Source organism: Heptranchias perlo, chromosome 13 (assembly GCF_035084215.1).
Source record: "Heptranchias perlo isolate sHepPer1 chromosome 13, sHepPer1.hap1, whole genome shotgun sequence".
Lineage (NCBI taxonomy): Eukaryota > Metazoa > Chordata > Chondrichthyes > Hexanchiformes > Hexanchidae > Heptranchias > Heptranchias perlo.
The window spans coordinates 5,364,423-5,391,714 of NC_090337.1; the positions used below are offsets into that span (position 1 = coordinate 5,364,423).

The following is a 27,292-nucleotide window of genomic DNA, read 5'->3' on the forward strand; positions in this document are numbered from 1 at the left end:
GGGCGATTTCACCGCCTTTCCCGTGAAGTAACAGCTGGAAAAGCTCCAGAGGAATTGCCCCGGTCAAAAGAGGGGCACAAAATCGTTGTAGGCGTTTTCTGTCAGATTGCAGTTTGATCCATTTTACCTCAGAATATTAGTGTTCCTGTGCAGGAAGCAGGAGGGTGAGATGCAGTGGCCCACGGGACCACTGCGCCCCTGGGCAAGGGAGGGGACGAAAGAGCAGGTACCCTACTCCTGATTGCTGTCTTGCTGGGAGGGGTTCAGGGACGAGGTGTCGGGTGAGGCCGGGATGGAAAGCCTTTCCGACTCTCGCTCTCTCTGGGCTAAAGACTTGAAAACTGGCCGGTTGCCCATGGAACTGTACCTCATCAAAGAAAGAAGGAAAGAACTTGCATTTATATAGAATCATAGAATGGTTACAGCACAGAAGGAGGCCATTCGGTCCATCGAGAACGTGCTGGCTCTTTGTAAGAGCAATCCAGTTACTCCCCTTCATCTGCCCTTTCCCCATAGCCCTGCAAATTTTTCCTATTCAAGTATTTATCCAATTCCCTTTTGAACGTTACTATTGAATCTGCTTCCACCGCCCTTTCAGGCAGCGCATTCCAGATCATAACAACTCATTGCATAAAAACGATATTCCTCATGTCGCCTTTGATTCTTTTGCCAATCACCTTAAATCTGTGTCCTCTGGTTCTCGATCCTTCTGCCAATGGGAACAGTTTCTCTTTATTTATCTAAACCCTTCATGATTTTGAACACCTCTATCAAATCTCCTCTTAACCTTCTCTGCTCTAAGGAGAACAACCCCAGCTTCTCCAGTCTATGCATGTAACTGAAGTCCGTCATCCCTGGTACCATTCTAGTAAATCTTTTCTGCACCCTCTCTAAGGCCTTCACATCCTTCCTAAAGTGCAGTGTGGTGATCAGAATTGGACACAATACTCCAGTTGTGGCCGAACCAGCGTTTTATAAAGGTTCAACAAAACTTCCTTGCTTTTCACAACCTCAGGATGTCCCAAAGCACTTTACAGCCAATTAGGTACTTTTGAAGTGTAGTCACTGTTGTAATGTGGGAAACACGGCAGCTAATTTGTGCACAGCAAGATCCCACAAACTGCAATGAGATAAATGACCAGAATATCTGTTTTGGTTATGTTGGTTGAGGGATGAATATTGGCCCAGGACACCAGGGAGAACTCCCCTGCTCTTCGACTAGTGTCATGAGTTCTTTTACCACCCCCCCCCACCCCGACCTATGACGGCAGTCGGGGCATCGGTTGTACTCGGGATGTGGGCGTCGCTGGCGAGGCCGGCATTTATTGCCCATCCCTAGTTGCCCCTTGAGAAGGTGGTGGTGAGCCGCCTTCTTGAACCGCTGCAGTCCGTGTGGTGAAGGTTCTCCCACAGTGCTGTTAGGAAGGGAGTTCCAGGATTTGGACCCAGGGACAATACCCTGCGTCACCAGTCACCATGGGAACTGGGTGTGGTTTGGGCGACCTGTGTTGTACCTGCACCTGGTCAATGACAGAAAGAACATTGGAAAATTAATATGTGTCTCACACAGGATCTCGTAGCTCAAAACCTGGTGCCATCAACTCCCCAAAGGGCATTTAGCTTCTGTTGATGAATATTCTCTAAAACATCTGATCGTTTTGTCTGTAAATGATTTAAAACATCTCGCTAATGACTCTCATCCGGGCAGATTCATTCGGTTCCAATTTGCGAAAGTACATTACCCGCTAAACTGCGTCAGAGTTAATCGTGACGAGCTGTCAGTCAATAGTCAGTACAGTGCATTCCATTGAGTATTTATATAATGCCAGCCGACCTCCCCTAACATTGCTGATGGTGAGTCGAGGAATCATTGTTTTACAATGGCAGGAGCCTCACGCACTGCATTACTATATACCAGCAGACACGCGCCCCCACACCCACCCTCCGCCGTGGCAATGCTCCTGATTAGTGGCAGATACGTGGGCTAAACATCACACCAGGCAGGCGGGGGAGGGAAATGGTCTGAGGAGCTGTTCCCTGCCATTTCCGGGATTTTACTCACAGAAATACGTCTGCCCTTAGTTGGGTGTCTGCCTCCATACACCACTCACAGTCCACTCTATCATGGATCATACCCCACCCATACCATCTCTCCCCACTCACAGTCCACTCTATCATGGACTCTATCAGCATCCTGGGGGTCACCATTGACCAGAAACTTAACTGACCAGTTGCATAAATACTGTGGCTACAAGAGCAGGTCAGAGGCTGGGTATTCTGCGGCGAGTGACTCACCTCCTGACTCCCCAAAGCCTTTCCACCATCTACAAGGCACAAGTCAGGAGTGTGATGGAATACTCTCCACTTGCCTGGATGAGTGCAGCTCCAACAACACTCAAGAAGCTCGACACCATCCAGGACAAAGCAGCCCCCTTGATTGGCACCCCATCCACCACCCTAAACATTGACTCCCTTCACCACCGGCGCACAGTGGCTGCAGTGTGTACCATCCACAGGATGCACTGCAGCAACTCGCCAAGGCTTCTTCGACAGCACCTCCCAAACCTGCGACCTCTACCACCTAGAAGGACAAGGGCAGCAGGCACATGGGAACAATACCACCTGCACGTTCCCCTCCAAGTCACACACCATCCCGACTTGGAAATATATCACCGTTCCTTCATCGTTGCTGGGTCAAAATCCTGGAACTCCCTTCCTTAACAGCACTGTGGGAGAACCTTCACCACACGGACTGCAGCGGTTCAAGAAGGCGGCTCACCACCACCTTCTCAAGGGCAATTAGGGATGGGCAATAAATGCTGGCCTTGCCAGCGATGCCCACCTCCCATGAACGAATAAAAAAAACCACCCATTCCATCTCTCCCCACTCACAGTCCACTCTATCGGACTCTACCCCACTCATTCAGTCCTAGTGGATTGGAAGGTAGCAAATGTAACCCTGCTATTCAAGAAAGGAGGGAGAGAGAAAACAGGGAACTACAGGCCAGTTAGCCTGACATCAGTCATCAGGAAAATGCTGGAATCCATTATTAAGGACATGGTAATGGGGCACTTAGAACATCATAATATGATTAGGCAGAGTTAGCATGGTTTTATGAAAGGGAAATCGTGTTTGACAAATTTATTAGAGCTTTTTGAGGGTGTAATTAGCAGAGTAGATAAAGGGGAACCAGTGGATGTAGTGTATTTGGACTTTCAAAAGGCATTCGATAAGGTGCCACACAAAAGATTGTTACACAAGGTAAGGGCTCATGGGGTTGGGGGTAATATATTAGCATGGATAGAGGATTGGTTAAAGGACAGAAAACAGAGAGTAGGGATAAACGGGTCATTCTCAGGTTGGCAGGCTGTAACTAGTGGGATGCCGCAAGGATCGGTGCTTGGGCCTCAGTTATTTACAATCTATATTAATGACTTAGATGAAGGGACCGAGTGTAATGTATCCAAGTTTGCTGATGATACAAAGCTAAGTGGAAAACTAAGCTGTGAGGAGGACACAAAGAGTCTGCAAAGGGATTTGAACAGGTTAAGTGAGTGGCAAGAAGGTGGCAGATAGAGTATAATGTGGGGAAATGTGAGGTTATTCACTTTGGTAGGAAGAATAGAAAAACAGAATATTTTTTAAATAGCGAGAGACTATTAAATGTTGGTGTTCAGAGAGATTTGGGTTTCCTCGTACAAGAAACACAGAAAGTTAGCATGCAGGTACAGCAAGCAATTAAGGAAGGCAAATGGTATGTTGGCCTTTATTGCAAGAGGGTTGGAGTGCAAGAGTAAGGAAGTCTTGCTATAATTGTATGGGGCTTTGGTGAAACTACACTTGGAGTACTGCGTACAGTTTTGGTCTTCTTACCTAAGGACGGATATAATTGCCTTAGAGGTGGTACAATGAAGGTTCACTAGATTGATTCCTGGGATGAGATGGTTGTCCTATGAGGAGAGATTGAGTAGAATGGACCTATACTCTCTGGAGTTTAGAAGAATGAGAGGTGAGCTCATTGAAAATTTAGGATACTGAGAGGGCTTGACAGAGTAGATGCTGAGAGGCTGCTTCATCTTGCTGGAGAGTCTAGAACTAGGGAGCATAGTCTCAGGATAAGGGATCTGAGTTGAGGAGAAATTTCTTCACTCAAAGGGTTGTGAATCTTTGGAATTCTCTACCCCAGAGGGCTGTGGATGCTCAGTCATTGAGTATATTCAAGGCTGAGATCGATGGATATTTGGACACTAAGGGAATCCAGGAATATGGGGATCGGACGGGAATGTGGAGTTGAGGTAGAAGATCAGCCATGATCTTATTGAATGGTGGAGCAGGCTGGAGGGGCCGTATGGCCTACTCCTGCTCCTATTTCTTTTGTTCTTATTCCATCTGTCTCCACTGCTCTGTCACAAACTCTACGCTCGCTACTTATTCCGTTTCCTGAAGGGATATTCCGCAAGTGCGTCCAAACCCGCTAAGGTAAATTAAGAGAAGGTCTTTGGTAAGAGAAGGAAAAACTTGATGGCTATGAAGAAGAAAGTGTTTCATAGTGTCATAGTATAGTATGTTACAGCACAGTAGGAGGCCATTAGAGCTATCCCATTCTTCCCATTCCCCCGCTCTTTCATAAGAAATAGGAGCAGGAGTCGGCCATACGGCCCCTCGAACCTGCTGTGCCATTTAATCAGATCATGGCTGATCTTCGACCTCAACTCCACTTTCACGCCCAATCCCCGGGTTTGATATTTGAGTCAAGATATTCAATACAGGAGAAGCATCCTCCCATCCTCCACCCACTTTCGTCTCTTGCCTTTCTGCAGTGATACCTTCGAATTGGATTCTTTCAACAATTTTGCCCTGAGGTAATTGTTATTATTTTCTCTCCCGCTCCTCTATTCCTGCCCCAGTGCTCCGACAGTTTGTCTGTTCGCACGCAGAGTATTGCTCCCGGCCTGTGTCAGCCGCCAAGGATTGTTGGGAAACCGAAACACAAAGAGCTTCAGATACAATGGGGTAAGTGTCAAAGGCAAGGACATTGGTGGAGTTGGTGTCTCTTGAGCCATTAAACTGGCAGTACGCTGTCAGAGTTGAGTGTTTTGGTTAAGAAAGAAAGAAGTTGCATTTAAACAGCACTTTTCAGGACCTCAGGACATCCCGACTCACTTTACAGCCAATGAATACTTTTGAAGTGCAGTCACTGCTATAATGTAGGAAATGTAGCAGCCAATTTGCGCACAGCAAGATCCCACAAACAGCAACGTGATAACGACCAGATAATCTGTCTTTTTTAAATGATGTTGGTTGAGGGATAAATATTGGCTCGGACACTGGGGAGAGCTTCCCTGCTCTTCTTCAAAATGGTGCTCTGGGATTTTTAAGCCCACCTGAGACGGCAGATGGGCCCTCGGTTTAATGACTCATTGAAAAGACGGCACCTCTGACAGTGCAGCACTCCCTCAGTACACTGGGAGTGTCAGCCTGGATTATGTGCTTAAGTCTCTGGAGTGGGGCTTGAACCCACGACCTTCTGACTCTGAGGCGAGAGTGCTGCCCACTGAGCCACGGCCGACACCTAAAGGTAACACTTTGAGAATATTCCACAGGAGGAAATGTCATGAGGCAGAACAAGCCCATCATTTGTCGATTCATCTCAGCTCCACATACCTGCTTCTCAGCACAAGGGTCAGTTTGGCTCAGTTGGTAGCACTCTTGCCTCTGACTCAGAGGATTGTGGGTTCGAAACCCCACCCTATGACTTGAGAATACGATCTCGGCTGACACTGCCAGTCCAGTACTGAGGGAGTGCTGCGTTGTCGAAGACGCCGTCTTTCGGATGAGACGTTAAACCGAGGCCCCTAAAGCCCTCTCAGGTAGACGTAAAAGATCCACTGGCACTTTTCCAAAGAAGAGCAGGGGAGCTCTCCCCAGCGTCCTGGCCAATATTTATCCCTCAACCAACAGATGAACTGGTCTTGTATCACTTTGCTGTTTGTGGGATCTTGCTGTGCGCATATTGGCTGCTGCGTTCCCTCCATCACAACAGTGACTACACTTCAAAAAGTGCTTCATTGGCTGTAAAGCACTCTGGGATCTCGGCTGACTCTCCAGAGCTGTGATGTTAAAGATACTGGGGGTTTAATTTTTGGGGTTCATATTGTGTCCCAATCTTCTGCTGAACTTCCCCTTGACTTCCCTTCTTACCCCTGGGGTTTGAACCCCTGCACCCCAGTCAACAGTTTGCCTGGATCAACTTTAGGAGGGATTTTAACCCAGTCCTGCCACCTTTAGTAACTGGGTGGACGGGACAGGCAATTAAAATCGCCAGTGAGACGTGACTCGCCGAGGTCCCGTTGCCTGCCCGTGGTCTCCGATCTTAACCTGCTCTACTGGGCAGGCGAGAGGGGGGCACCCTCACAAAGCCCCGTGGGGTCCTTCACAGATAATGTCACCACAGCCCCCGTCTTGTTATTTCAGCCGGAGGCTTGTACGGGAAACAATATCTGGACGATTCCTCTCTGACTCGTCCAACAACGACAACTTGCATTTATAGAGCAGTAAAATGTCCCCAGGGCCCTTCACAGGAGCGATTATCAGACAAAAATTTGACACATTAGGACAGGTTTTGGTCAAAGAGGTGGGTTTTAAGGAGCATCTTAAAGGAGGAGGGAGAGGCGGAGAGGTTTATCGAGGGAATTCCAGAGCTTAGGGCCTAGGCAGCTGAAGGCACGGCCGCCAATGGTGGGGCGATGGGATTGGGGGATGCAGAAATCCAGTAGAATGCATTGTCCATGATTTATAATACTTATTATTTCACCTATCGTTTTGCACACCATGATCAGGAACTTCTCCAGTTCTTGTTTGATGGTTTGTAGTGAATCTGCACTCACCGCGTGAGTTGGCAGCTTGTTCCATAGGCCCAGGATCCTCTGGGGAAAGAACCTCTAACCTTTACCCTACTCACATGCATGGCCCCGTGTCATCCCCAGACCCATCAAATTGAAGTGTTTTAACCCCAGTTTTTCACTGATAGTGCAGCTCACTGGATGAAAGAGCTTTTAAGGGCTTGAAAAATGTACAGAAACGCAAAAATAGCCTTTTGGCATTTAGAAAGGAGTATTGTGTGAGTCAGTTTATAAATGGTTATCAATTCCCATTATTCTCTACCCATTTACACATGACTTAAATCATAATGCAACAAACTTCTTTAATCATAGCTCTTTGCAGAGTAAAGAGACCCCTAATGTTTCAGCCCTCTCCTTCCATCAAGGTATGGCGCAAATAATCGCCCACGTTACAGAACAGAAATTGTTCCAAACTTTCCTCTTTTACCCAACTGATTGGAGAGCAAATCAACTGAAGATTTGTAGTTTCACTCATTTTCACTGTGAATTTAGGAAATCCTAAGAATTTCTTAATTGATCTCAGCCCCACCGACCCCCCCTTCTCACCATCGGGTAAATTTTACAGATCCGCATTCCCAGCACGGACCCCCTTCTTGCCCCACCACCATTTAAAGAAAGTCTTGTGTTAATATAGCGCCTTTCACCACCTCAGGACGTCCCAAAGCGCTTTATATCCAATGAAGTACTTTTGAAGCGTAACCACTGTTGTAATGTAGGAAACGAGGCAGCCAATTTGCGCACAGCAAGATCCCACAAACAGCAACTGAGGTAATGACCAGATCATCTGTTTTTTTAGTGATGTTGGTTGAGGGATAAAATATGGCCCAGGACACTGGGGAGAACGCCCCTGCTCTTCTTCGAAATAGTGGCTGTGGGATGTTTTACGTCCTCCCGAGAGGGCAGACGGGGCCTCGGTTTAACATCTCATCTGAAAGACGGCACCTCCGACAGTGCAGCACTCCCTCAGTACTGCACTGGGAGTGTCAGCCTAGATTATGTGCACGAGTCTCTGGAGCGGGGCTCGAACCCACAGCCTTCTGACTCGGAGGTGAGATTGCGACCCACTGAGCCCCGGCTGACACCTGTAAAACAACAGACTGAGTCGGGGGGCCACAGGTATGATTCTCAGTACCTGCTCCCAGCGAGTGAGGTGAGACTCCAACTCTCGAGTGTGTGTTCAAGAAATTTACTGTTGTGTACTTCTCAATTTCGTCTCTCTCCAGAAATAAGTTGAAGTAAGTTATCAGCCCCGATATTAAGTTGGGGGGTGGTGGTGGTACGGTCACGCAAACCCCGAAATGTGTGGTGAACCCGGGGAGTCCAGGGACGTGGAGGTCCGGTTGATCTTACATATTCTCGGGCGACCCGCCTGAACCCGGCCAGATCCATTACCTGGCATTTGGGCGGGAGCGGGAATTTGGGCGGCAGGTGGTCACAGCTGGGGATCCCGTGGGAAACAGTCCCCAACGGTCAGGTCAGCGGTGAAGGAGGGGGCTCTCGCGCAATCGGGTGGGGGAGCCTGGGACCAGGTTTCCTTGTGACGATGACCCGAAAGTGGGAAGGGTGGATGGCAAATATTCCGAGTTGTGTTTGTCTCCGTCACGTGGGACGAGCTGCCCAAGGCCTGACTAGGCTCACTGCACCTTCCTCCAGTGCATGTGGACACTTTCAGGAGAGAAGACTAGTTTGTATTCCCTCAAGATTAAGGGCTGACCTAATTGAGATGTTTAAAGACGATTAAAAGGATTTGATAGGGTAAATAGAGAGAAACTATTTCCTCTGGTGGGGGGAGTCCAGAACAAGTGGGCATAACCTTAAAATTAGAGCCAGGCCGTTCAGGGGTGATGTCAGGAAGCACTTCTTCACACAAAGGGTGGTGGAAATCTGGAACTCTCTCCCCCAAAAAGGTGTTGAGGCTGGGGGTCAATTGGAGCTTTCAAGACTGAGATCGATAGATTTTGTTAGGCGAGGGTATTAAGGGTTACAGAACCAAAGCGGGTAGGTGGAGTTAAGTTACAGGTCAGCCGTGATCTAATTGATTGGCGGAACAGGCTCGAGGGGATTAATGGTCTCCTCCTGTTCCTACAACGGGGAGGGAGAGAAATTCTCGGGTGGGGAGAGGGGGAGAAATAAAATCTCTTATTCATGAGAGAGGTACATGCTGCAAATGATTGAAAGGGTTGTTCTCCCTCTCTCTCTCCCTAGGATCTCCATCAGACGGTGACTCGATGCCGACAGAGTACAGTTTGGAAATGAGTGAAGGAGAGCTGGAACCTTCGGAGGTCTACCGTGGTCCTGAGCTGGAGTGTACCGTCACCAGCCTCCTACCAGGGACCACCTATCAGTTCAGGGTTCGAGCAGCGAACGAAGCAGGGGTGAGTGTATGCTGTCACACGTCTATAGATTTGACCCTGAGCTGTGCTTCTGACCCCATATCGTCTCCATCAGCAAGACCACCTACATCCACCTCCATAACATCGCCCGTCTCCGCCCCTGCCTCAGCTCATCTGCTGCTGAAACCCTCATCCGTGCCTTTGTTACCACCAGACTCGACTATTCCAATGCTCTCTTGGCCGGCCTCCCATCTTCCACACTCTGTAAACTTGAGCTCATCCAAAACTCTACTGCCCCGTATCCTAACTCGCACCAAGTCCCGTTCTCCCATCACCCCCCTGTGCTCACTGACCTACGTTGGCTCCCGGTCTGGCAACACCTCAATTTTAAAATTCTCATCCTTGTGTTCAAATCCCTCCATGGCCCTTGCCCCCCCCTCTCTATCTCTGTAACCTGCTCCAGCCCTACAACGCTCTGAGATCTCTGCGTTCCTTCAATTCTGGCCTGTTGCGCATCCCCAATTTTCATCGCTCCACCATTGGCGGCCGTGCCTTCAGCTGCTTAGGCCCTAAGCTCTGGAATTCCCTCCCTAAACCTCTCTGCCTCTCTACCTCTCCTCCTTTAAGGTGCTCCTTAAAACCTACTTCCTTGGCCAAGTTTTTGATCACCTGTTTTAATGATTAAGTGAGTGGGCAAAACTGTGGCAGATGGATTTCAATGCAGGTAAATGTGAGGTGATCTATTTTTTAGCTCAGAACAGTGGAGGTCCAATGAGATTTAGGGATCCATGTACACAGATCATTAAAATGTAAATGGTCAGGTACAAGAAATAATCAAAAAGGCGAATGTCTTCAAGGACATCAGTGAACCAGTTGGGTTTTAACGACAATCCGACAGCTTCATGGTCACTTGTTTTCTGATATCAGCTTTTTTTTAAAAACTAAATTCAAGTTCTCAAACTGATGGGGTGTGCGGTTTGAATTCACGTTCTACTGGATCACAGTCCAGGTTTCTTGATTACTAGTCCAGTAACGTAACTCCCTACGCCACCCTGGTTTCCGTTGGGTGTGAAGTGCTTTGGGACGTCCTGAAGCTGAGAAAGGTGATATATAAATTCAAGGATTTCTTTCTTAACAAATGACATTTTCCTCCCGTTTTTTTATTTTGATAGTACGGCCCTTACTCTGAAGCGACAGATCTCACAACAGCCGCTGGGCCACCCGTCCAGTGTAAAACACCTTTCCTTTCTTGCACGTCTGCCACAAGTGTACTTGTGAGCTGGGAGGTAAGTCACAATTAAACTTTAACGAACACAGGGTCCTGCGTAACAAGTGTTTTCGGCAGTCTCAGCCCACATGCTAGTGATTGTGGACCCCACGTTGGCAAAACTGCCCCAAACCAGCACTCATTGGCACCAATTTACCAATGGCACTCTGAGAGCACAGAATGGGAAAAGAAGATTGTCAGATTGGTGCGTTACTTACTCTAACTGTGAAGTTGAAGCCAAGGCTCACTGTTGGGGCCAAGAAAAGGGAGCTTTACTCTGTATCTAACCCTATACCTGACCCTGGGAGTGTTTGGTGGGACAGTGTAGAGGGAGCTTTACTCTGTATCTAACCCATGCTGTACCTGCCCTGGGAGTGTTTGATGGGACAGTGTAGAGGGAGCTTTACTCTGTATCTAACCCGTGCTGTACCTGCCCTGGGAGTGTTTGATGGGACAGTGTAGAGGGAGCTTTACTCTGTATCTAACCCGTGCTGTACCTGCCCTGGGAGTGTTTGATGGGACAGTGTAGAGGGAGCTTTACTCTGTATCTAACCCGTGCTGTACCTGCCCTGGGAGTGTTTGATGGGACAGTGTAGAGGGAGCTTTACTCTGTATCTAACCCGTGCTGTACCTGCCCTGGGAGTGATTACCTCAATGCCGGCGGTGAACCATTTTGGTTAAAATAACGGTGACGAGAAAATCTTAGGTGCCTGTAACAGAACGGAGGGCTGCATTCCCAACAGGGACATCTCTCAGGTTGGCTGGTGTTAAATTCACACTGAAGAGTTGTGTGTCGTCCCTGTCTGATCACTCAATGACCTCGCAGAAAGTTAAGGCAGCAAGTCCTTCACGGAGGAGGAAGCTGCATCCTAATTAGGTTCGAGCACTGGGAGAAAGAGCTGCCCCACTAATTCACACAGGTTAGAGAAAAAAACAGAGCGAGGGGGCATCGATTCCTGTGGGGGGGAGGGAATGGAGGGGGAAGTGCTGGAGGCTCTTTTCTCAGGCCTACCATGTAGGGACTCGTGTTACCATGACACTAATAGCAGGGATGCAGCCAGCAGGAAATAGGCTTTATTGAATTGCCCTTTCCAAGATGTTCTCTTCCCCTCACCACAGCTTTTGAGAGAATTATCTTAATTTTAATTGGTTCTCGGGATGCAGGCAACGCTTGAGGGGCCTCACCTAGCGGCCATTTCCCCCAGAATGGCTCACTGGGCCGCTGAAGTAAAGGTTTCGTTTTCCTCTGCTATCCTGGCCTCCTCTCTGCCCCCCCTCCCCCCCCCGAATCGGGCGAGACGATGGGCCGGAAAACGGGGCAAAATTGGGCAGCAAAGCCTACCTACCGCCAGATCCCTGCCCCGACCTCAAGTTTCCTCCCCCCACTCCCCCGCCCCGGTTGGGCAGGACAACAACTTGCATTTATACAGCGCCTTTAACGTAGTCAAACGTCGCACGACGCTTCACAGGAGCGATTGTCAAACAAACTTTGACACCGAGCCACATGAGGAGATATTAGGACAGGTGACCAAAAGCTTGGTCAAAGAGGTAGGTTTTAAGGAGTGTCTTAAAGGAGGAGAGAGAGAGGCGGAGAGGTTTAGGGAGGGAATTCCAGAGCTTAGGGTCCGAGGCAGCTGAAGGCACGGCCGCCAATGGCGGAGCGATGAAAAAGAGGCCATGGCCGCCCCTCCCCCCCACTCGCTACGTGTAAATACCGGCAGGGAGTCAGGGCCCAGGCAACACCTACCCCAATTTCCAAACTTTAGGGCCACTCTCATCACCAACGTTTGTGGGGCCACCGGGAGAAGGTTGGCCGTCGTCCCCAGACACTCCCAGAGTCGCTGGATGGAGGAAGAGGGCCCACTAGTGGGCTTATCTCCCTCCCATATCTGGCCCCAAACAATAATCCTTTGTCGGCCTCAGTTGAGTGTCAGGCCCAAGAAAAAAATGGATTTCTTGATCATCGAGGCTGTCCTGCCACCCCACCCCACCCCACCCCCACCCCCACCCCACCTTCAGGCCTGCAGGCAACGGCCTCATAGCACTTGCAGAAGTCTCCGGCTTTGTAGCGACAGGCTGCCGCTAGGGTCCCTGCCCTGCACGCTTGATGACCCCTGACCCGGGAAAGTGGGTACGGGTCACAGGAGGGTCAGGGCAGCAGACCCACCCCACTGAAATACCGCCAACATAAGAGTCAACATAAGAAATAGGAGCAGGAGTAGCCCACACGGCCCCCCCGAGCCTGCTCCGCCATTCAATAAGATCTTGGCTGATCTGTATCTGAACTCCATCCATCAGCCTTGGTTCCGTAACCCTTGCGACCTTTATCCAAAAGAAATCTATCAATCTCAGCTTTGAAAGCTCCAATTGACCCCCAGCCTCAACAGCTTTTTGGGGGAGAGAGTTCCAGATTTCCACTCCCCTCCGAACGGCCTGGCTCTAATTTTAAGGTTCTGCCCCCTTGTTCTGGACTCCCCCCACCAGAGGAAATAGTTTCTCTCTATCTACCCTATCAAATCCTTTAATCATCTTAAACACATCAATTAGATCACCCCCTTAATCTTCTATCATTGAGGGAGCAGAAGCCCAGTCTATGCAACCCGTCCTCGTAATTTAACCCTTTTAGCCCCGGTATCATTCTGGTCAATCTGCGCTGCCCCCCCTCCAAGGCCAATATATCCTTCCTGAGGTGCGGTGCTCAGAACTGAGCACAGTGGGCATCATTTTAACACCCGCTATCGGGTGCGTTCCTGGCGGGGGGAGCTCCGAAAATCGGAGAATCCCGGAGCGGGTCGGGAGCCCGGCTCCAACCCGCCCACTTCTGGGTTCCCCGCTGATGCGCTGGCGTGCGCGCGCAGCCCCCGCTGGTGGGAATCCCGCAGGCAATTAAAGCCAGCGGGATGCCACTTGAAGGTATTTATTTTGCTTGTTCAGGTCATTAACTGACCTGATTAAGGGATTGTGTGAGGAGGGGTGGGATTTTATTGCAAACTGGGACTGTTTCCCACACTGGGGGAAACACTCCCAGGTCAAATGGACGTGTTGCAGCTGTCAGCCTGTGGCAGCTGCAAAGGTCCATTTGACAGGTGAGGGGGGGGGAGACTCTCACCCATTGCAGGAGGCCACTCTGTCACTTGGGACAAAGTTTGGCCTCAACCACCCTCCTCCTGACAATCAAAGTCACCAACCTGCACACTTACCCCAGGGTCCAGAGACATGAACCTACCTTGCGGACCCCCTCAGATGTACATCTTCCGGACGGGGGCCGCCGTAGCTGCAGTCATGACCTCCTCAGAGGGCGAACAGCATCACCAGCCTCGCTGGCCAAGCCGTCCACCTCTGACACGTGGAGCTCCACAACACAGTGCTGTGATACATCCACCTGCACAGCAGGAGGGAGGGCTACCGCAGAGAGAGATGCGTCACAGAGGGCACTACCCTCGCCACAGGGTCCACAGACCGAGGCTCAGCTTCCTGGACCTCTCTGAGCAGCAGTGCACACAGAGGCTCAGAGTCACTCGACATGTAGTCGTGGACATCTGCAGCCTCCTTCATGCCGAGCTGCTCCCGGCTGGCCCGAGCACCATCTTCTTACCTGTCGCTCTCAAAGTCACCACTGCCCTCAACAACTTCTCCTCTGCATCCTTCCAGGGTGCCACCGGGGACATCGCCGACGTCTCTCAGTCGTCTGCACAAAAGAGCCCTGCAAATACACCTACACCACTCTGCAGTGACACAATGGGTGGCATCAGTTGTGGGTTTTCATAGTGATCCTCAGGAAAGGGCATTATTGCACAAACCAGACAAGATTCGCAAAGACGTGGCAGTAGTGGTGCCAATATAATATGTAATGTGAGTTGGTCAGAAATTCAATATAAGTAAAAACCATGACAAACCCTCAAACACTCTTGTGCATCCCCTTCATGCTCACGACACGTTTGCCTTACGCTGCCTACTGCACATATGTGATGCATGCCCTGTGGCTGCAGCACAGGTAGTGGCAGGTTGGGTGAGGCTGTCTGTGAAAGAGATGCACGAGAGGGTGAGTATGAGATAGAGCCATGAGATTGTATGAGGATTGGGTTGAGTGGTAGTGGCGGGATGAGTACTGGCGAGGTGAGTAAGTGCAGGTAAGATGAGGATGAGGTTTGAGTGGGTATGAGGGGTGATGTGATAGAGTAGTGTTGGCAGTGCAGAAGGAGATGTGGGGTGGGGGCGGTGATGTGGCAGACGGAGTGTAGGGGAATGAGTAAGTGTACTCACTTTGGCTGACCTACGTAGATCATTGCAGCGCCTCCTGCACTGTATGCAGGTGGGTGATATGTTGGTGGTGCAGGTGACCTCCTCTGCCACCTCGAGCCAGGCCTTCCTGGTGGCAGAGGCAGGCCGCTTCCTCCCGCCCGCCGGGGGGAAGATCTCTGTCCTTCCCCTCCTCCTCCCCCCATGTATTGATACCTGGAGTGAGGCATCATTAAACTGGGAGCAGCCTTCCCCCTGGGCTGCTCCATGCTGTAATTGTTTCTATTTGTTGCAGCATCTGTCAGTGGAGGACTGCCCCTTTAAATAGAGCTCCTCCAGCTGACAGACCTTACTGCGCATGCGCAGCCCGCCCGACGCGCAGATCAGCAGCGCGGAGCCCGGAAGACCAGGTCAGTGGATCCAATTAGGCTGCGATCGCGCAGGTGGCAGACTGATTTCACCGGGCGCGTTACCCACGCGCCCAATAGACCCCCCCGCCGCGAACCCGCAGCCCTGGTAACATCGAGCCCAGTATCTCCAAATGGGGCCTAACCAGAGCTATATATAACTGTAGCATCACTTCCAGACCCAAACCCAAACACTGAGGGCTGAAAATCTGAAATAAAAACAGAAAATGCTGGAAATGGACTGCAGCTCGGCCAACATCTGTAAGGAGAAAAAGACGGGTTAATGTTTTCGATGTGAACTCTTCATCGGGACACACTCGTGTTCTTTTCACAGATGCTCATGGTCCTGTCGTGCACCTCATGCGCTTCCTGTGTTCACTCTGGTGTTAACTGCCCTCTCTCTCTCTCTTTGTCTGTGAACTTTACTCAGTGCTGGTTCTCGCATTGATGAAGTTTCCCATTGCGCCTAGATTTAAAAATAGATGCATTAACAGGGCTGCATTACATAGAGACAGGAGAAAGCATTTATTGTGGAGGGTAATTTATCTAATGCGCAAGATGTTAATAAATCTCCCTCCCTCTCCCCCACTGATATTTCTGGTTTTAAAAAAGTTCGGTTAATGCAAATGTAATTAGATGGGCCGCGTTTAATCTTTTATCTGGAGAAGCAGTCGTGCTATCAGCAGAGGTCCATGGCTTTTACAGAGACACTCGCTGTCAGATCTTATCATAGAATCATAGAAAGGTTACAGCACGGAAGGAGGCTTTTCGGCCCATCGAATTTGCGCTATCTCTATGTAAGAGCAATCCAGCTAGTCCCACTCCCCCGCCCTTTCCCCGTAGCCCTTCAAATTATTTTCTTTCAAGTACTTATCCAGTTCCCTTTTGAAGGCCATGATTGAATCTGCCTCCACCATCCCCTCGGGCAGTGCATCCCAGATCCTAACCACTCGCTGTGTAAAAAAGTTTTTCCTCATGTCACCTTTGGTTCTTTTGCCAATCACCTTAAATTTATGTCCTCTGGTCCTTGACCCTTCCGCCAATGGGAACAGTTTCTCTCTATCTACTCTGTCTCGACCCTTCATGATTTTGAATACCTCGATCAAATCTCCTCGCAACCATCTCTGCTCCAAGGAGAACAACCCCAGCTTCTCCAGTCTATCCACATAACTAAAGTCCCTCATCCCTGGAATCATTCTAGTAAATCTCTTCTGCACCCTCTCTAAGGCCTTCACATCTTTCCTGAAGTGCAGTGTCCAGAACTGGACACAATACTCCAGTTGTGGCCGAACCAGTGTTTTATAAAGGTTCATCATGACTTCCATACTTTTGTATTCTATGCCTCTATTTATAAAGCCCAGGATCTCCCACGGTTTTTTAACCACTTTCTCAACCTGCCCTGCCATCTTCAACCATTTATGCAAATATACCCCCAGATCTCTCTTCCCTTTTAGAGTTGAGCCCTCTAGTTTATCTTGACGCAGTCTGAGGGCAGTTTTCATTACATCGAAAGTACAGCACAGAAATAGACCATTCGGCCCAACTGGTCTATCCCGGTGTTTACGCTCCACACGAGCCTCCTCCCTCCCTACTTCATCTCACCCTATCAGCATATCCTTCTATTCCTTTCTCCCTCATGTGTTTATCTAGCTTCCCCTTAAATGCATCTATACTTTTCACCTCAACTACTCCTTGTGGTAGTGAGTTCCACATTCTCACCACTCTCTGGGTAAAGATGTTTCTCCTGAATTCCCTATTGGATTTATTAGTGACTATTTTATATTTATGGTTCCTGGTCTCACCCACAAGTGGAAACATCTTCTCCACATCTACTCCATCAAACCCTTTTCATAGGGTCACCCCTCAATCTTCTCTTTTCTAGAGAAAGGAGCCCCAGCCTGTTCAGTCCTTTCTGATAATTATAACAAAGACAAGCAGAGGGACACTGCTCCTATTTCTTATGTTCTTATAGTAAAGGGAATTAGAGGTTACGGGGAGCGGGCAGGAAATTGGACATGAAGCTGAGTTTGGATCGGTCAAGGCCCTGTGGGTGGCAGAGCGGGCCCAGGGGCTGAGTGGCCGGGTCCTGCTCCTACTTCTTGTGTTCGTTAGATTTGTGGTTAGGATCAGATCAGCCATGATCTTATTGAATGGCGGAGCAGGCTCGAGGGGCCGATTGGCCTACTCCTGCTCCTATTTCTTATGACCCGAGTCAGAGGCTTGGGTGGTGTTGGTGCCGATTTGCGTTCACTCTGGGTTTTTTTTTCCATTACTGATTGGCAGAGATGTCAACTTAACTTTTAATTTCAGCTCTTCCCCTGCAGCCCCCCCCAAAAAAATTTCCTCCCCTTCCCTCTCCTCGAACCCTTGACTCCCGGCTGGGATAACAGACTTGGTGTTACTCGTGGCTCAGATTCAGAAGGCTGTGGGTTCATAGCCTCACTCCAGAGACTTGATCAGAATTCTTATATTCCCTTGAGAATAGAAGATTAAGGGGTGAACTCATTGAGGTGTTTAAGATGATTAAAGGATTTGATTGGGTAGATAGAGGGAAACTGTTTCCTCTGGTGGGGGGAGTCCAGAACAAGGGGGCATAACCTTAAAATTAGAGCCAGGCCGTTCAGGGGTGATGTCAGGAAGCATTTTTTCACATAAGGGATAATGGAAATCTGGAACTCTCTCCCCCAAAAGGCTGTGGGTGCTGGAGGTCAATTGGAGCTTTCAAGACTGAGCTCGATAGATTTTTGTTGGGTCAGGGTATCGAGGGATATGGAGCAAAGGCGGGTAAATGGAGTTGAGGTGAAGATCAGCCATGATCTGATTGAATGACGGTGCAGGCTTAAGGGGCTGAATGGCCTAATTCTGTTCCTATGCCTACATAACGACAGTGACTTCATTGGCTGTGAATCGCTTTGGGCCATCCTGAGGATGTGAAAGGCGATATATAAATGCAGATTCTTTCTTCTCATACCTCTGATTGGCTCTGAGTGCTGTCTGCGTGTGTTTACAGAGCCCTGAAAATTACGCTGCCGACATATCGGAGTACAGACTGGAATGGGGAGAGGAGGAAGAGTCCATGGAGCTTGTCTACTGCGGTATGGAGACAGAATTTGAGATCGACAACCTCACCCCAGCTGCACATTACTGCTGTCGACTACAGGTAAGGGGTTTAAAACTGCACAGTGTGATCCCACAGCGAATGGAAACCAGCTCCTGTGCTCAGCCAGCCCATCACTGGGTCTCCACAGTTAACCTTGCTCTCCCTCTGCTATAAAGGGACATGTCAGGCAGTCCCTTCTCCTGATCACTGTCCACTGACCCCTTTCATCCCGTCTTTTGGATGAGACGTTAAACTGAGGGCCCCGTCTGCCCCCTCAGGTGGATGTAAAAGATCTCAAGGCCACTATTTGAAGATGAGCAGGGGGGTTCTCCTTGGTGTCCTGGGGCCGATATTTATCCCTCAACCAACATCACTGAAAAAAAAACAGATTATCTAGTCATTTATCACATTGCTGTTTGTGGGATCTTTCTGTGCGCAAATTGGCTGCCCCGTTTCCTACATTACAACAGTGACTATACTTCAAAAAGTACTTCATTGACTGTAAAGCGCTTTGGGACGTCCTGAGGTGGTGAAAGGCGCTGTAGAAATGGGAGTTCTTTCTTTCCTGCTGGAGGATGTGTGCATTGTGGACATCAGGTGAGGTCAGGATTGGATCGCTCTCTTCCCCCCACGGTCGACCAGCCGCCACTCCCCGGTCGGGTGCTCGCTCACATAAGGTCATCGGGGGAGGGTGGCAGGCGGTGGTCGACGTCTGGGAGCAGCGGTGGAACCGTATACAGGGCGAGGAGTCGACACCTTCGGGAGAGGGGAGAATTGGATTAAAAATAGCAGGCGCCTCAGAGAGGGGATCAGTGGGAAATGGCTGAGTAAAGTTTTTTCTTGTTTACTGAGAGATGAAAATGGTGTTCACACGTTGTGCGCGGAGTGAAGGTGCGGAGGGAGGGTGTGTGCCCACGTCTTCGAACTCAGCGAGCTCTTGGTGTGAGTGAAGTGGCAACTGGGCCCCGAGCTCCAGGTTCAGGACAACATCTGCTGCCTTCAAAAAGAAAGAAAGGAACTTGCATTTATATAGCACCTTTCACATCCTCAGGGCGTCCCAAAAGCGCTTTACAGACAATGAAGTACCTTTGAAGCGTAGTCACTGTTGTAATGTAGGAAACACGGCAGCCAATTTGCGCACAGCAAGATCCCACAAACAGCAATGAGATTAAGAACATAAGAAATAGGAGTAGGCCATCCGGCCCCTCGAGCCTGCTCCGCCATTCAATCAGATCATGGCTGATCTTTGACCTTAACTCCACTTTCCCACCCAATGAATGACCAGGTAATCTGTTTTTAAGTGATGTTGAATGAGAGATAAATATTGGCAAAGACACCAGGAAGAAACTCCCCTGCTCTTATTCAAATTAGTGCCGTGGGATCTTTCACGTGCACCCAAGGGCTCAATTTAATGTCTCATCCGAAAGACGGCGCCTACCGACAGTGCAGCACTCCCTCAGTACTGGCACTGGGGAGTGTCGCCCCGCATTATGGGCTCAAAGTCTCTGAAGTGGGACTCGAACCCACAACCCTCTGACTGAGAGGCGAGAATGCTACCCACTGAGCCACTGGCTGACACCGAGCAAGCTGGAACGCCATCACGGCCCATCCCCCTTTACTGTTCCGTGCGTTGTCGGGAAGCACTTCCCACACAAAGTGACCGGAGGCGAAAGCTCCAGAGTCATTCAGTTGGACGCTGAGATGGGAACAGCAGGTGTCAACGTGAACTCCAGCGAGATGGGCCGAACGGCCTCCCTCAGGTGCATTCTGTGACCACTTCCCACCGCAGGCCTTTGATTATCGCTTCGAGTGCCAGTTCAAAGGGGTCGGTGCGTCAGATTAAAGAAGAAAGCAAGCGGCAGTAATCGGGAGTTAATGGGAAACACATTAAGGCCATTATTTCACATGCAACGTGGTCAATGATTGATGCTCAAGTAAGAATATTTTTGAAAAGCAATTTAGAAAGGAGTGACTCCGCTGCCAATCAGACGCGCAGTGGATCATGATATAGTACGAGCTGGTTTCGGGTACCGCAGTGCGCAGATCCACAAAAACAGCTTTTTTTTTAATGTGTCATTTACAGAATATCACTGATCGAGTGTAACGGATAATTGGTGCAGATTATATTTCTCGTGAAGCCTTTCTTTTCTGTCGTCTTTCTCCCCTCCCTTCCTGAAGGTGGTAAACTCCTTTCCTGGGCTCTGGCTGCACTCCTGACACGGCTCGGTGACAACATTTTGTTTGATAATTGCTCCTGTGAAGCACCTTGGGATGTTTTGCTGCATTAAAGTAATTGTTTTGTCCTTGCCTTGGGACCCGCCCCCTTCCAGCGGGAGCTATTCGACCGTGATCGGGAACCCTGGGCCGTTTCCCCGTCCCTGACCAGGGCACTGAGGAGCATAATAGCAGCTCCCCTCCCGTCACTCTGACTGAGCTCAGCGCGGACTGACGCCCCGATTTTAACCCCCCCTCCTCCCGAATACCCAATGGGAATGGGATGTGCGTGGGAGGTTAAAATATCTACAACATATAACACTGGGGTACAGTACTGGTGGGTACAGGTCTGTCACTGTATAACACTAGGGTACAGTACTGGTGGGTACAGGTCTGTCACTGTATAACACTGGGGTACAGTACTGGTGGGTACAGGTCTGTCACTGTATAACACTGGGGTACAGTACTGGTGGGTACAGGTCTGTCACTGTATAACACTGGGGTACAGTACTGGTGGGTAAAGGCTTTAGCGGCACTTACTCACCAATAACCTGCTCACCGATGCTCAGTTTGTGTTCTGCCAGGACCACTCTGCTCCAGACCTCATTACAGCCTTGGTCCAAACATGGACAAAAGAGCTGAATTCCAGAGGTGAGATGAGAGTGACTGCCCTTGACATCAAGGCAGCATTTGACCGAGTGTGGCACCAAGGAGCCCTAGTAAAATTGAAGTCAATGGAAATCAGGGGGAAAACTCTCCAGTGGCTGGAGTCATACCTAGCACAAAGGAAGATGGTAGTGGTTGTTGGAGGCCAATCATCTCAGCCCGAGGACATTGCTGCAGGAGTTCCTCAGGGCAGTGTCCTCGGCCCAACCATCTCAGCTGCTTCATCAATGACCTTCCCTCTATCATAAGGTAAGAAATGGGGATGTTCGCTGATGATTGCACAGTGTTCAGTTCCATTCGCAACCCCTCAGATAATGAAGCAGTCTGAGCCCACATGCAGCAAGACCTGGACAACATCCAGGCTTGAGCTCATAAGTGGCAAGTAACATTCGCGCCAGATAAGTGCCAGGCAACGACCTTCTCCAACAAGAGAGAGTCTAACCAACTCCCCTTCACATTCAACGGCATTACCATCGCCGAATCCCCCACCATCAACATCCTGGGGGTCACCATTGACCAGAAACTTAACTGGACCAGCCATATAAATACCGTGGCTACAAGAGCAGGTCAGAGGCTGGGTATTCTGCGGCGAGTGACTCACCTCCTGACTCCCCAAAACCTTTCCACCATCTACAAGTCAGGAGTGTGATGGAATACTCTCCACTTGCCTGGATGAGTGCAGCTCCAACAACACTCAAGAAGCTCGACACCTTTCAGGACAAAGCAGCCCACTTGATTGGCACCCCATCCACCACCCTAAATATTCACTCCCTTCACCACCGGCGCACTGTGGCTGCAGTGTGTACCATCCACAGGATGCACTGCAGCAACTCGCCAAGGCTTCTTCAACAGCACCTCCCAAACACGTGACCTTTACCACCTAGAAGGACAAGAGCAGCAGGTACATGGGAACAACACCACCTGCACGTTCCCCTCCAAGTCACACACCATCCCGACTTGGAAATATATCGACGTTCCTGCATCGTTGCTGGGACAAAATCCTGGAACTCCCTTCCTAACAGCACTGTGGGAGAACCGTCACCACATGGACTGCAGCGGTTCAAGAAGGCGGCTCACCACCACCTTCTCAAGGGCAATTAGGGATGGGCAATAAATGCTGGCCTCGCCAGCGATGCCCACATCCCATGAACGAATAAAAAAAATGGTCTGTCACTGTATAACACTGGGGTACAGAACTGGGGGGTACAGGTCTGTCACTGTATAACACTGGAGTGCAGAACTGGGGGGTACAGGTCTGTCACTGTAACACTGGGGGACAGTACTGGTGGGTACAGGTCTGTCACTGTATAACACTGGGGTACAGTACTGGTGGGGACAGGTCTGTCACTGTATAACACTGGGGTACAGTACTGGTGGGTACAGGTCTGTCGCTGTATAACACTGGGGTACAATGCTGGGGGGTACAGGTCTGTCACTGTATAACACTGGGGTACAGTACTGGGGGGTACAGGTCTGTCACTGTATAACACTGGGGTACAGTACTGGGGGGGTACAGGTCTGCCGTATTACATGCCCACCTTCAAACTCACCTCACCCAGCTTTCCAATTCAGTTATTTATTTATTTTTAGCTACAAATGTTGTTAATATGTAATTGTGACAGGTTGAGGGAACGCTGTCATTTTCACTCGATGTATTACAGCCTCCAGTGTGTATTCATCAATAGGCAGCAGGTGGTAACTAATGGCTGTTAAAATCTGAGGAGCTGATGTTCTGAATATGTCTCCATTTACCATAATAAATGGGTTTCACCAAACGAGTTAGCAGGCGATGCTGCATGACACACAGGCCAGCTTTGAAATGCCCTTTAAACATATGTTTATTCTTAAAAATAAAAAGAGGCGAATTTATACCGGCTTTGTGTTACCTCCATCATTAATTTTGGTTCCAGTTTGTTTTCCTGATGCGAAGCCAATAACATTTCATTCAGAAAGTAATTGTGTCAATTTAGGAAAAGTGAAATCGATGGTCAGGGCCCATTAAACACAATCGCAGCCCCCTGTCTCCATTCACCCACCTCCAGGAATCCGGCACAAGTCATTTCATTTATTTTCAAGCTCTGCTGGCTGCTCCTCGAGTCCAATCTGTCACACAATCTTTGTGGTGTTTGTTACGTGGGGGGATGGGAGGAGGCCGTTCAGCCCCTCGAGCCTGTTCCGCTCATTCTATTGGATCATGACTGATCCTTACCTTAACTCCATTTACCCGCCTTGGTTCCATAACCCTTAAGACCCTTAGTCAACAAAAATTAATCTCAGTCTTGAAATCTCCAATTGACCCCCAGCCTCAATAGGCTTTTGGGGGAGAGAGTTCCAGATTTACACTGCCCCATGTGTGAAAAAGTGTTTCCTCATTACACTCCCAAATGGCCTGGCTCTAATTTTAAAATTGTGACCCCCCCTTGTTCTGGACTCCCCCACCAGAGGAAATAGTTTCTTTCTATCTACCCTATCAAAACCCTTTATCATTTTAAAGATCACCCCCCTAATCTTCTACATTCGAGGGAATACAAGCGTAGTCTCTGCAACCTGGCCTCATAATTTAACCCTTTAAGCCCTGGTATTATTCTGGTGAATCTGCACCGCACTCCCTCCAAGGCCAGTATATCCTTCCTGAGGTGCGGTGCCCAGAACTGAACGCAGTATCTCCAGATGGGGTCTAACCAGAGCTTTATATAACGGTAGCATAGAATCATAGAATGGTTACAACACGGAAGGAGGCCATTTAGCCCATCGAGCCCGTGTCGGCTCTTTGTAAGAGCAACCCAGTTAGTCCCATTCCCCCGCTCTTTCTCCGTAGCCTTGCAAATTTTTTCCCTTCAAATATTTATCCAATTCCTTTTTGAAAGTTACGATTCAATCTGCTTCCACCACCTTCTCAGGCAGCGCATTCCAGATCATAACTACTCGCTGCGTAAAAAAGTTTTTCCTCACATCGCCTTTGGTTCTTTTGCCAATCACCTTTCACCTGTGTCCTCTGGTTCGCGACCCTTCCACCAATGGGAACAGTTTTTCTTTATTTACTTTGTCTAGGCCCTTCATGATTTTGAACACCTCTATCAAATCTCCTCTCAATCTTCTCTGCTCTTGGGATAACAATCCCAGCTTCTCCAGTCTATCCACGTAACTGAAGTCCCTCATCCCTGGAACCATTCCAGTGAATCTCTTCTGCACCCTCTCTAAGGCCTTCACATCTTTCCTGAAGTGCGGTGCCCAGAATTGGACACAATACTCCAGTTGTGGCTGAACCAATGTTTTATAAAGGTTCATCATAACTTCCCTGCTTTTGTACTCTCTGCTTCTATTTATAAAGTCCAGGATCCCGTATGCTTTTTTAACTGCTTTATCAACCTGCCCTGCCACCTTCAACAACCTGTGTACATATACCCCCAGGTCTCTCTGTTCCTGCACCCCATTTCGAGTTGTACCCTTTAGTTTATATTGCCTCTCCTCGTTCTTCCTACCAAAACGTATCACTTCACACTTCTCAGCGTTACAATTCATCTGCCACGTGTCCGCCCATTCCACCAGCCTGTCTATATCCTCTTGAAGTCTGTCACTATCCTCCTCACTGTTCACTACACTTCCAAGTTTTGTGTCATCTGCAAATTTTGAAATTGTGGCCTGTACACCCAAGTCTAAGTCATTGATATATATCAAGAAAAGCAGTGGTCCCAGCACCGACCCCTGGGGAACACCACTGTACACCTCCCTCCAGTCCAAAAAACAACCGTTCACCACTACTCTCTGTTTCCTGTCCCTTTGCCAATTTCGTATCCATGCTGCCACTGCCCCTTTTATTGCATGGACTTCAATTTTATTGACAAGCCTATTATGTGGCACTTTATCAAACGCCTTTTGAAAGTCCATATACACATCAACCACATTGCCCTCATCAAACCTCTCTGTTACCTCATCAAAAAACTCAATCAACTTAGTTAAACACGAATTGCCTTTAACAAATCCGTGCTGGCTTTCCTTTATTAATCCACACTTGCCCAAGTGACTATTAATTTTGTCCCGGATTATCGTTTCTAAAAGCTTCCTCACCACCGAGGTTAAACTGACTGGCCTGTAGTTGCCGGGTTTATCCTTACACCCTTTTTTGAACAAGATTGTAACATCTGCAATTCTCCAGTCCTCTGGAACCACCCCCATATCTAAGGAGGATTGGAAGGTTTTAATCAGTATCTCTGCAATTTCCACCCTTACTTCCCTTAACAACCTAGCACAACTTCACCCCTTTGTATTCTAGCCCCCTTGAGATAAAGGCTAACATTCCATTAGCCTTTTTGATTACTTTTTGTACCTGTGCACTAGCTTTTAGTGATTTCTGTACTTGGACTCCCAAATCCCTTTGCCCCTCCACAGTTCCTAGTTTCTTACCATTAAGAAAAAATTCCAATTTGTCTTTTTCAGATATAAAGTGGATGGCCCCATAGTTCCTTACATTGAACTCCATCATAGTTTTGCCCACTCACTTAATCTGTCTATGTTATAGAATCATGCAGCACAGAAGGAGGCCATTCGGCCCATCGTCCCTGTGCCAGCTCTTTGAAGGAGCTATCCAATTAGTCCCACTCCCCCTGCTCTTTCCCCATAGCCCTGCAAATTTTTCCTTTTCAGGTAATTATCCAGTTCCCTTTTGAAAGTTCCTATTTAATCTGCTTCCACCGCCCTTTCAGGCAGAGCATTCCAGATCATCACAACTTTCTGCGTAAAAAAATGTCTCCTTATCTCCCCTCTGGTTCTTTTGCCAATTATCTTAAATCTGTGTCCTCTGGTTACCGACCCTCCTGCCGCTGGAAACAGTTTCTCCTTATCTACTCTACGAAAACCGTAATTTTGAACACGTCTACTAAATCTCCCCTTAATCTTCTCTACTCTGAGGAGAACAATCCCAGTTTGTCTGGACTCTCCACATAACTGAAGCCTCTCATCCCTGGTACCATTTTAATAAATCTCCTTTGCACCCTCTCCATTGTCCCTTTGTAACTTCCTGCTCCCATTCACACTACCACTGTGCCTCCTAACTTTTATTCACACATCTGTTCCTGTTTTCTTAGAAGCTTTTCTAAAACATTGGCCGGGACATCCTACTCCCAGGAATTTCCTGGTCAGTGTCTCCTTGCTGGGGTACAGTTCCAACACTACCTAGTGCTCCCTCCAATAGTCGTGTGCGAGCTCACATGGTGAGTATTGCTAGGCCCCTAATCTCTGGAATTCCCTCCCTAAACCTCTCCGCCTCTCTACCCCTCTCTCCTTTAAGACGCTCCTTAAAAACCTACCTCTTTGACCAAGCTTTTGGTCACCTGTCCTAATGTCTCCTTATGTGGGTCAGTGTCAAATTTGTGCCTCATTTACGCTCCTGTGCAGCGCCTTGGGACGATTTACTACGTTAAAGGCTCTACATAAATGCAAGTTGTTGTTGTAGAGGCAGACATCGCAGATAAGGTCGATCCTGTCCTCCCCTGGTAGGGGTAACAAGGTCGGAGCTCTGGATGATTTTTCCTTTCCCCAGCCCAGGAACGCCGATGTCAATTGTCGTGCTCCTGTTAGCATTCTCACCTCAGGATTTGAGCCTATAATCTAGGCTGACCCTTGAGTGCAGTACCGAGGGAGTGCTACACTGTCGGAAGTGCCATCTTTCAGATGGGACGTTAAACCGAGGCCTTGACTGCCTGTTCAGAAGGAGTTCTCCTCAGTGTCCTGGATAATATTTCTCCCTCAACCAACGCCACCAAATAAAACACACATTATCTGGTCAATTATTTCATTGCTGTTTGTGGGATCTTGCTGTGCGCAAATTGGCTACTGCGTTTCCTACATTACAACAGTGACTACACTTCAAAAAGTACTTCATTGGCTGTAAAGCACTTTGGGACGTCCCGAGGCTGTGAAAGGTGCTATATAAATGCAGGTTCTTTCTTTATCAAGTGACCCCTGTGCCGACGGACGATTGGATTTGACTGTGATCAAATTTCCCACTGTCACTCAGTGATGCAGCTCACGGTTGAATAATGGTCATTTGGGTGAGGTTGCAAAGAATCACTGGAGCCTTTGGAACTGTACGACAGTGAGGAGTCAGTGGAGCTGGATTTTCAACTTGTCGCCATTATAGAAACCGCCCGATTTACATTACTAT

At 48.8% G+C, this 27,292-nt stretch overlaps 1 protein-coding gene across 1 annotated transcript in view; it reads left to right on the forward strand.

Moving 5' to 3' along the window:
• LOC137331233 (fibronectin type III domain-containing protein 3B-like) overlaps nucleotides 1-27,292 on the forward strand; it is a 303,695-nt gene that overhangs the window by 215,025 nt on the left and 61,378 nt on the right. Inside the window, 4 exon segments of the mRNA XM_067994877.1 lie at nucleotides 4,909-5,014; nucleotides 9,109-9,278; nucleotides 10,409-10,522; nucleotides 18,160-18,309. Of these exon segments, the coding sequence (XP_067850978.1) occupies nucleotides 4,909-5,014; nucleotides 9,109-9,278; nucleotides 10,409-10,522; nucleotides 18,160-18,309 (540 nt within the window).